This window comes from Apodemus sylvaticus, chromosome 5, assembly GCF_947179515.1.
Source record: "Apodemus sylvaticus chromosome 5, mApoSyl1.1, whole genome shotgun sequence".
Classification (NCBI taxonomy): domain Eukaryota; kingdom Metazoa; phylum Chordata; class Mammalia; order Rodentia; family Muridae; genus Apodemus; species Apodemus sylvaticus.
The window spans coordinates 114,642,388-114,653,715 of record NC_067476.1 but is presented as its reverse complement, the minus strand read 5'-3'; the positions used below and the strand labels follow the sequence as shown (position 1 = coordinate 114,653,715).

The 11,328-nt window shown below is 44.3% G+C and overlaps 1 protein-coding gene across 1 annotated transcript; it reads left to right on the top strand.

Annotated features, from left to right (window-relative positions):
- The first annotated feature begins 870 nt into the window (after positions 1-870).
- LOC127685013 (putative endogenous retrovirus group FC1 Env polyprotein) lies at positions 871-1,472 on the top strand. Its single transcript, XM_052181748.1, is given in 2 exon segments — positions 871-1,252; positions 1,255-1,472. Coding segments are annotated over 2 exon segments (600 nt in total).
- Positions 1,473-11,328: the final 9,856 nt, after the last annotated feature.

Sequence of the window (11,328 nt, the reverse complement as noted above, 5' to 3'; positions counted from 1 at the left end):
ATGCTGGGTGCCCATACTCTCTGTTGGGACACTCCATGCTCCACAAACTAAAGGCAGAAATGCAGTTTGTAAAGGATGAGATAATACCTAGGTTTGGACTGCTGTTGTTCATAAGATCAGACAATGGGTTCTTACTAAGGTTACTGAGGACAGTTTTGCTGTTCTGGGGATCGATTGCAAATTACATTGCACTTACCATCTACGAAATTCAGGACAGGCAGAGAGGCCTATAAAAAGACCTTGACTAAGCTGGGCATGGTGGTGCACACTTTTAATCCAAGCACTTGGAGGCAGAGGCAGGCAGATCTATGTGAGCTGGAGGCCAGCCTGGTCTACAAAGTGAGCTCCAAGTAACCCAGAGCTGTTACACAGAGAAAGCCTACCTCAAAAAAAGAAAAAAATCTAACCAACCAAACAAATAACTAAACAAATAAAAAGACCTTGACTAAATTAACCTTAGAAACTGGCAAAGGATGTGTGAGGCTCCTCCCCTTTACCCTTCTTAGGGCTCAACACACTCCTCATGTGAAAGGTTTAACTCCATTTGAAATTCTAACCACCATCTTCTTCAATCTGTACAGGCTCGGCAGCTGACTCAGGACACCATAACCTCTTTAGTTAAGGCTGTTTTCCAAGATCCACTACTTTAACACATCCTTTCCAGGATCAAGAAGCACCAAGCAGAGACACTGGGACCTTGCTAGAAGAGACCACGTCAGCATCCCAACCACCTCTGTGTTGTCAAAGTAGAAGGAGTCTGCACCTGGATACATCACTCTCAGGTCAAGTGTGCCACAAGGAATAAGACCCAGTTGAAGAAAAGTGAACTGTCACCAAGACCTGCAAAGATCCACCAAAGATAAAAGTACCATGGGTTTTAACCTAACAATGTTGTTTTGTCTGGCTATATTTCCTTCTGTTCTTTCCTGGAATCTAAATTGGAAACCCCTAGGTCCCCAGGGTGCTAAAGTGGCCAAACCAGCCCCTAAGGCATGGAAGTTCTTGGTAATTGCCATAGAAAATCACAATAAGACCATCGCCTTTACCTTCTGTCCAGTGACAGGATGTGCTAGTACTATAAGCTTCACCTTTGATATAAGGGACACCTGCCAAGGGAAAAGTATATATGAATTTTACAATGCTATGATATCTCCTATATATGTTTGTTTTGTATATGAGCAAACTTGCTCAGACTGTAAGGACACAAATTATGGAGGCTGTCCACACTGGGGCTGCAAATATCATAGTACTTGGCAAGATGGGGTGGAGAAAATCCATCCAGACTCAACTCAGTTGATTGGCGTACTAAGGTCACATACTCGATCCCTGACCCTTGGAATGACAGATGGAGAACAGAGGTTGAGGGCTATATCTACAGACATAATGAGAAGGATACAGGCTATGACAAGAAGACTAAGATATTCATCTTTAGAAGTTTAGACATATTTACACCTCCAAAATCCTCTGTTTGAACACTATAAAAAAAAAAAAAAACTAGCCTACATGCTCCTAGCCCTGTTGATGTCACAGGCTGACATCACTTTGCATTACCACCAACTTCCTCTCTCTCTTCCCAGTAGCCCTACTTCTCTGACCTCCTTTGAATTCCTAATGATTTGTTAATATCAGTATACTTGCTCATCATGGTTACTAACCCAAATGTTATGCCTGATTGTTGGTCCTGAACCCTACAAAACTCTCACACTACATCAGAAGCTCATTCAGCCCCTCCCTTTGCCAATTGTCCATTGTATCTTTCTACTCAAGCATCAGATCTCTTCAGGTAGGCCAAATCCAAGGTAAGGGGACCTGTTTCTACTTAAAGAGCTATCTAAATTTGTCTAAATCCCCTTTTAAGAATAAATGAAGATTTTCCATAAATATTTCTCAATTCCTGGCAACACTTTGTCAAGTGCTGTTCCCTCCCTTCCTCCTTTCCTCCCTCCCTTCCTTCCTTTCTCCTTTCTTCCTTCCCTCCCTTCTTCCCTCCTTCCCTCCCTCTCTCCCTCCCTCCCTTCCCCCTCCCTTCCTTCCCCACCTGGCAGAAACTGTTTTCACCAGTATCGATGAATTTCACCCATGCTTGCCTATCTGACATATGCACAAGCCCCAAAATTCTGTATCTTGGTATTTCTTTCTCCTGAAAATGTATTTATGATGATGGCCCGCAGGGAGAGAGTACTTGTATTCACAGACCCCAACAGTCCACCCAGTCCTGGAAAAAAAAAGCGAAATGAGCAATTCACCTCCTCATAACTCTCTTAATTCTTTTAGGCTTAGGTACAGTGGTGCCGCAGGAACAGCAATGGCTGACGTTAACTTCAAAACCATGGAATGTCAAACAAGCCAAGATCTGTGCATATTAGAAAAATCTATTGCCATGCTAGAAAAGCAGGTGGATTCATTAGCTGAGGTGGTTCTATGCAGAGCAAGGAGGGCTTTATGAGAGAATTGTTGCTCATATGCAAAACACTCAGGAATCATTAGAGATAACTTGGCTGTGTTCTAGAAAAATTTTACAGAAAGGAGGAGACAAATGGTTCCTGTTCTCATTCCGAGGCTCCTCCTGGCTACTGTGCCTCCTAGCTCAGTACCTCCATGTAACTCTGCCATCAACCACACTTAGCTCTCAGGCTCCTGCTGATTGCTGTTGGATCCTGCATCAGTAATGCCGTAACCAGATACATAAATTCACACTTCAGTGCTACTAAACTATATGGTTATTTGGTCCCAACATAAACAGGCACCAAGTCAAGGGTTTGACTCCTAAGGGGAGAATGTGATGATGGTTAACACTGTGTTCTGAAGTCCAGAAACTGCCATGCAACTGTTCTAGCTTGTAAGTTTTTATAAAGTGTACTCTGTCAGCTAACTTGTCCAAGATAGATGAGTTCTTGGAATATTTGGGCTACTTTCAAAACTGCCTAGTCTAGTAAAAATGTTGAACTGCCTATGCTGTTCTGACAAGATAATGGTCACAGGGTTAACTGCTGGTTCTGCTTCTGCATGAAAATAGCTTGTTCAAGATAATCAAGGTATACAAGCAAGGCATCTGTTATAAAAGTTAGCTCTGCCTGCACATAGGCAGGGGGTGTGATAACTCCACCTTCCAACTGTAACCTTGTGGGTTTTATCTTTATAAACCCCAGACTAACAATAGCTAGGAACACACTTTGAGAATCCTGAGTCTCAGGTGTGGTCCTGAGCAATATCTGATAAAGCCCCTTTTTAAAATTCATTCACTGTCAGACTGGTGAATCTCTGAACAACCACACACACATGACAGCAGCAGACATAGCCACCACCACAGCAGCAGCAGGTCTCCAGGGAGCTTGTTAAGAAGGCTCTGCTCCTGTGGTCACAGAGAAGTATCAGGGGGTTTGGAGGGTGACTATGAAAATATGTCTTGATTATCACCAACATCTACAGGCATCTGCTGGCTACCACACTCTGCTTCTTTCAGCAGCAGGAGATGCCATCTTGGTAATCAGGACCCATTCCTACAACATCTCTCTACTGAGTTGGTGAGTTGGGCATTGCAAGGCTGATCTATCAGTGCGAGAGCCTCAGCCTCATTATAGTTTCCCGCGCAGAGGGACCCATCAACAGTTCTAGGTCTCCCTTCAGTCCTGCTGGTTCTGGGCCCAAAACATTATTTCAGACCAAATCTCAGATACCAATAGTTTTTCAAGCTCCCGGGAATGGCTCAATGTTCTCTGTATCTTTAGAACTGTGCTTTGTAGCAGGTCATAGTCTCACGAGCCTGTAATATCAGCAACTGGGAAGCAGAGCAGAGGATAGGAAATTCAAGGTCAACCTTCGCTACAGTACAGGCTTTGTACAGGCTTAAGAACGGGACTTATGGCCCCAGAAGAACAGGAAGATGTTTACAATATGATGCACAACAGTAGCAAAATTACAGTTATTGAAGCAGACAGTTAGGCGGGCCTGCTGTGAGATGGTGGAGAAAGTGAGGCATAAGCCTCAAGATGAACCACAGTCCAAGGTGGAGAAGATAGGCAGTGTGTCAGAACAGCCAGGGCTACCTGGCTGAAACAACCAACCAACCAAACAAAAACAAAACAACTAACTAACCAACCAACCAACCAACAAATAACCAAACAACAACCAACCATACAACAACCAGCCAAACAACCAAGCAACAACCAGCCAAACAACCACCAACTAAAACTCGTATTTCTCAAACTTACCCCACTGAAGGAATCTTGTGCACACCTGGATTCTCTTCTGTAGGGTGGGGGCAGGCAGGGCCAATGTTTCTGCATTTCATTCGACTGTCAGGAGCCATGCTGCCACTGGTTTGCATTTTATATGTGAAGAATTAAAGCAGCCATGGTTCTCTTCAAGAATAGACACCAGAGTCACCAGGGAGCTTGAAAATTAGCCATGTGTGGGCCCATCCCTAGAGATTCTTATGTAATTGTGTTCAGGGAAGTCAGGAACTGGGAATTGTAACACTTTCTAGATCAGTGGTCCCCAACCTGTGGGTTGAGAGCCCTATGGCCCTTTCAGAGGGGTCACATATCAGATATCCTGCATATCAGATATTTACATTATGATTCACAACAGTAGCAAAATTACAGTTATGAAGTAGCAACGAAGTAATTTGATGCTTGGGGGGTCACCACAACAGAAGGAGCTGTATTACAGAGTCACAGTATTTGGAAGGCTGAGAAGTGCTAGATTGGAGAGTACAGCCAGTTGGAATGTGCAGATGTAAAAAAAGAAATGGGATTGAGTAAGCTGCAGTGCTCTGAAGACATGGATGCTACTCTGTGTCCTACCTCAGTTCCGGTGGCCACTCCCTCCAAACAGCTCTCCATCACCACTCCAAGCTTTAGAACAATCCTTAAAGGGTGGTGTCCTTAAACCAACATTTCTTAGGCCTCCACTTCCTAGAAATTTTCATTTAGTCTGGACTGAAAGGGGCCAAAGTTCCTCTAAGCCACAAGTTCTTCAGTAGGATGCCCCCACTTGCTAGGTCTTTGCATGGAGACAACCTGGACCTTGTCTATCTTCCCCACCGTGGCTGTGGGGCATCCTGAGGCTCATGTCTCACTTCCTCCACCAGCGCAGAGCAGGCCTGCCTGGCTCTTCCCGCTCTTCTGGCTCCAGAAGTCTTGTCCTCAAGCCTGTACCTAGCAGCTGGACCAAGACCACAAGGCTGATGGGCACTGCCCAGACTTCTGCCCGTGGCCCAGCTGCACACACCCTAACATGGAATCTTAAAATATGACTTTCCTGCTAGTCATATTTTTCAGTTATGCAGCCCCTGATCGGCAGCTCTAGAGTGTCAGGGTAATCCACCCTCTTCTCTGCCACAGACAGTGAAGCCTCACAGGTTCCCCAAAGCAACTGCAGGCTCTGTTTTACCATCGGCGTGCTATCTGCCAGCCTTGTGTTGCCATCCCATCCACAGCCTTTGGTTATTTTTAAAGCTGTCTTGACAAGTCAAAGATTCGATTTAATTCATGAAAGTATTCTAAGCACTTCTGGGGATGGGGGAAGAGGAAACACGTGGCTCTTGAAAGCGAGTTTCTTTGCTGATGGTGCTGTTGGACTTCATGCCACTAAGCTTGTTAGAGACAATCACGGGGGTAGGGTGGAGAGAGAGAGAGAGAGAGAGAGAGAGAGAGAGAGAGAGAGAGAGAGAGAGAGAGAGAGACTCAAATACCACTTCAGATGAGTTGGAACCTCTGACTGCTGGGAATGCAGGAACTGAGGCTGGAGACTTGTTGGAACACACGCGTTCCCAGATCTGGGATGGGAGATGCCTTTGAAGCTGTGTCTATCGGGTTTGATCCTCAGAGCCCCAGAGATAAAGAGAAGATGAATGAGATGTTATTAGCATTATTATTTATACTTAGTGGTGTCCACATCTGGAACCCGAGTTGTGAAGTGCTTCAGGCACTAATGAGTTAAATGAATCTCACTTCCCCAGCTTCACTTCTGGGCAGAGGATGAAGGCTGTAGGGAGCTCTGGAAATAATCCCTTTCCTTTAATTTAGAGTGCTCATTAGCCCAGGCCTAATGGGAACACACATTCCTTTAGAGTTTGCTCTTTATGGGAAATTATGTCTTTCATCGAAACTTGAGTGACTCAGTGACCTAGGATGGCGGGCATTGGAAGATTTCCATGTTCACCCCTGTTGAAAGATTGTTTGTGGCAGAATATATGACTATAATTCACAACCAACCTGGAGAAGAGGTGTACCCGGTGAGGGGCCAGGTCTAGGCTCTGCTGGAGTCTAGGGGTGGTGTAAAGTAGAAGAGGAGGTCTCAGTATCCTAGTGCTGGTGGGACACCCACAGGAAGAGAAGCTTCAGTTGTGTACCAGGACCCCCTGGAGGACTTATCGAGCCCAAGACTATGTCACCCAGTGTTGAGTCTCTTACTTAGTGTCTAGGAATGAGAATTGCATTTCTACCAAGTTTTCTGGGTGATTCCAGGGTACAGAAAATGTTCATCTTTGGGGGGGGGCATACTTGGAAATCTGCTGAAGTCATGTGCTGGATCTCTAAGAGCTAGGATTCCAAAAAAAACTCCAGACAGTAGTAATATCCTTCTTGATCAGCAAGTTTCTCTCACCCATGTGCAGATTCTCTTCAGTGGGGCTGAGTTGGGCAGGCAGTCTGCATTTCTATGAAGTGCACAAGAGGGTGTGTGCTCTCACTAGTCTGGGACCACTGACTGGGTGCAGAGCCTTTAGCGGTATGAATGTCACCACTTATAATGGGTTCATTTAAGTGTACTGATACTTATAGCTCTATACAAATGCCCATTTGCCATGTATTCAGCTTCAAGACACTTAGTTCTATCACTGTCCTAAGACCTCTAGTGGAGCCTACTCCCTGTACTGAGCCCTTCCCTAATTTCCATTTCTACCTAACTGATGGCAACTTCCAATCTGTTTTTGTCTCTCTCATGATATTTCATGAGTGCTATATAAGTGGAGTTACATAGCACACACGTTTTCATTATTGGCTTTCTTCATTTTCAGATAAATTTCTTGAGATTAGTCATCTTAACATAAAGGGGGGAATCTCATTAGGCCCACATCTAGATGAAAATCACAGCAATTATAACTACTGTGAGAGGGAGAATCAGCCTTCCCCACAGATGAATGCACTGATTGGTTTTTAATACCAAGTGGGTAGCCCTGAAAATGTGTGTGTGTGTGTGTGTGTGTGTGTGTGTGTGTGTGTGTGTGTGTACAGGCAACACTAAATAGACTCAATGGGCAGTACTATTCTCTTATATGTATCTGTAACAACAATGGTTAAAGAAGAAGAGGCTGGGGCAAGCATGGGAGGGGTAGGGAAGTGGAGAGGAGGAAATGGTATAATTATATTTTAGTTGAATTATTTAAGTTCAAGATGTCAGTTGCTGTTGGAATTGTTCAGGTCTTGTTTGGGCAGCCATGTTGAGATTTCACCGGTTTAACTTCCCTGTCACAGCTAGAAGGCACAATCCCACAGCACAATTCCTGCTCTTCTGTCTCTTGCCAGCTTTCTGTCTCCTCCTCTGAGATGTTCCCTGAGCCTTGAGTGCTGGAGTTGTGTTGAAGATTTATCAACTGGGGATGGACACTCCATGGTCAGTTGTTCTCTTGGGTTTTGATTAAGGCTGTGTGTGTGTGTGTGTGTGTGTGTGTGTGTGTGTGTTTCTTTGGTGAGGGGCAAGGACCACACTTACTCAACTAAGGCGGAGCACAGGATATCTAGACCAGATTTTTATGTGTATCCCTAGTTTGGTTTTTCTTGTTGTTTAATGCACCAAAGTTTGTCATTTGTATTTCTTTGTTGTTCTGGTTTGTGGTGAAATTGACAATTAAACCCAAAGCGTTACACACGTTAGGCAAATGCTCTTCCACTGAGCTCTATACTGAGCCCTCTTTTGAGCTTTGAGAGGGTCTCACTAAGTTGCCAGGGCAGGATTGGAGCCACTTTGGAGGCCAGGCAGGCCTTAAACCCAAAGCCTTCTGTTTCAGCCTTTCATGTGTCACTAAGCCCAATGACCATTACTCTTTGAAGAACAACTAAAAGTGCCACAAACATTTGTAAAAATAAATGTTCGTGTGTTTGGGATATGTCTGACCACAGATTGCTCAGGTTTTAAGTTTGCTTTTGTTTCTATTTATTGTTTTTTCCCCTAGATACATATTTTAAAGTTTTCTTTACTGCTGATTACACTGAAGAATTGCGTTAACAAGTGATTTTTTTTAACCTTTTCACATTTCTAATAATAAATGCTAAGGATCAAAAAAAAAAACTCAAACACATGAGAAATACAAATAGCAACAGCTTCAAAACAAAAGGATCTGGTAACAGGTTTCTGAAGTCAGTGTATCAGTTAGTTTTCTACTGTTGTGATTTTAAAAAAAAATACGATTAAGGCAACTTAAAGCAGAAAGTATGTAATTGGGTTCATAGTTCCATAGGACTAGAGTCCGTGATGGTGGAGCAAAGGCATGGGGTCAGGAATGGCTGAGAGCTCACACCTCCATCCACACATAGGAAGGAGAACACACACTGGGAATACTACCAGTCTTTTGGAACCTCAATGCTCACCCCCAGTGACACACCTCCTCAAACAAGGCCATGACTCCTCAGACAAGGCCACAACTCCTAATCCTTCCTACAGTTCTACCAACTGGGGACCAAGCATTCAAACAAATGAGTCTATGGGGGCCATTCTCATTCAAACCACTGTTCAGTAACAGTCAAAAATGTAAAATCATCCAAACTGTGTTAATGTTCCACACAAACCAGTGTTGTATATCTTATTGTCAGTGACCCTCCAAGGTGCAAACTAAAAAAGCTACCCGCTTGGATCTAGGACCACACAAACCGCCTAAGATGCTCAAGGTTTGGTTTAAAGCAACATCTTCCCTTTACAAGCTGGAATTCACGATAGACTCAAAAGGGAAATCGGCTTTGTTTCAGCACAACTGGGCTCTGGAGACTACATAGTTCCTAAGCAACCACTGAGGACTCAGCCAATCAGAAGGCAGTACACAGCAGGGTCTCTGGCCACCTGGAAGTAGCCTTGGTGACAGTGTGCTACTCCAGAATTGTGCTGGCTTGGGGAGCCCGTCCTGTTTCAGGCAGCAGACAATGGAAGTGATACTAGGTAGGTTTGGACGCCTTTTCCCATTTGACCTACGGGGTCACACTCTCTTTCCTCCATGAATGCCCATTATGAGACGGCAGCCTAGTATCCTGGCAAATCTTCAGTGGCAACAAAATGCTGTTCGTCAAGAATGGTGTCATCTTCCTGTAACTTGAAAAGGTCTATCAGAGACCAGAGCAAGGAATCCAGAGCCTGCCGCGGTTGGTGTCGGTGGCTGGGGTATAGTGTGTGTAAGATTATGCTACCTGCATGGATCTTTTAAAATATAGTCCCAGATACTTTCTGAATTTCTGGGAAATGACCTCCACACGCAACCATTACGAATATTTTTGTTGTATATTTCTTGTAATCTTATCCCCTATTCTTTATGAAATGCAAATTAATAAATGCTTGCTCGACTTTGTGGTGTTTAAACTGTAAAGTCTCTAGAATAATAGAATGAAGATTTGTTTTCTGTATTGGCCAGCTGATTCACGAGGTGTGTGCTCTGCTAGACTATTAAGAAGAAACTTATCAGCTTCTGGAAGATTCCCAGTAACCTGGGAATTCTGTCAACTGTAGGGCTTGCTTTAGTGTTTGAACTGCCCTCTAAAAATGATTAGAGCCTCTTCAGTCTCTCTTAGAGCAGGGGGTCTCTCTTTTTCTTCCCAGAGTACTTGGCGGAAGGACATGGGAAGATAAGGCCATATATAAAGACTGGTGGAGTCAGGTTTGTGCTTTTAGAAACAAAGACATCACACACAAGGTATCTGAGATAAATTCCTTCATATCATTGTGGAATATTCATGAAAAGATAGCAACAACAAAACCTCCTCAGAATTTACAAGAGCCGCAGAATTAGACTCGCAGCTTCTTGGGGACAGCATGTTGCTTTAAACAAGTAGTGATGAAAGGGCGTTTGCTTGGGCTCTTCCAGCTGCCCTGTAAGCTGAGAGATAACGGTGGGGGCTTGAGAGGGGCACAGACTTCTTTCTATAGGAGGCAGGAGCTTCTCCTGCTGGCTTCCATGACACCCATATTTCTGAAGATCTAGAAAGCATGAGGGCATTACACGATTTTGATAAAGGAATCTGGACGAGTGCGCGTCACTCAGCCCTCTCAGAGTGAGTTGCCTTTGAAAGCATGTTCCATGAAAGCTTGGACAAGCACAATTTAAGCCTGAAGGTGGCCTACCCAGTAAGTCCCTGTCCTGCAAGCCTGGGGACCTGAGATTCAATCCCTAGCAATCAAGGATGCTGGAATGGTACCTGTAACCTGAGAGGTCCTGAGAGGGCAGGGTTGGAGGCAGGCGCCCTGGGGCTCACTGGCCAGCCAACTTAGTGCAATCTATGACCTCCAGGGAGAGACCTTACTCTGCATGGAGCAGGGTCTATAACAGCTGTACTTTGAGTTTTAAAGAATGAGTTTATTAAATATATAGTAAGCAAAAATCAAAACAGGAGCAGCAAGTAGCAGACAGTAAAACATCATCACATCAGGTGTTTATAACAACTGTGTGTTTAGAACATGTAGCAGACGTGATTAGAGATGTCCATGCTGGACTAATGGGGGGTCCTGAGCAAACCCAACTTTCTCCCTAGATGAGTCTCAGGCCTCCAGTCCCTGACTCGTGCTGCCTTTTTATACCAGGAGATAAACAGTAACCTTTATGGAAATGGTTTGCCTTCTGGCTGTTTTCAAGGGTGTATACTTCTCCTATCTCCCTGACACAGAGGCAGGAACGGGGTTGCCCCAGGACAAGGAGTCCTGGAAGTCCTTGTGAAATAAAACATAGCTGCTTGTTCTCAGAGCCAGCTCTCAACAAGCGCAGATGACACATGACGATTTATGGATATAATTTATATTACAGACTTTGTCTCAAAAATAAACTGGATAACAATGGAGGAAAATGCTCAACTTAAGTCTCCTGTCCACAAAAAAGTGTGTGCGCATACGCACATATTCACACACACACACACACACACACACACACACACACACACACCACTATATTGAAAGGAAGTAGAAAATTGGTGAAAATTAACCAAGCAAAATTTGCAAAGCTGACCAGGAACCCATTACAGCTCACACAGTGTGTGTACTGCTGAGCAGCGCAGAGCACATTCAGAAGTTGCTGAGTGGTGCTCTTAGCATTTCTGGCAGAGAAGAGTTACCTCAGAAATGGCCTGACATGCT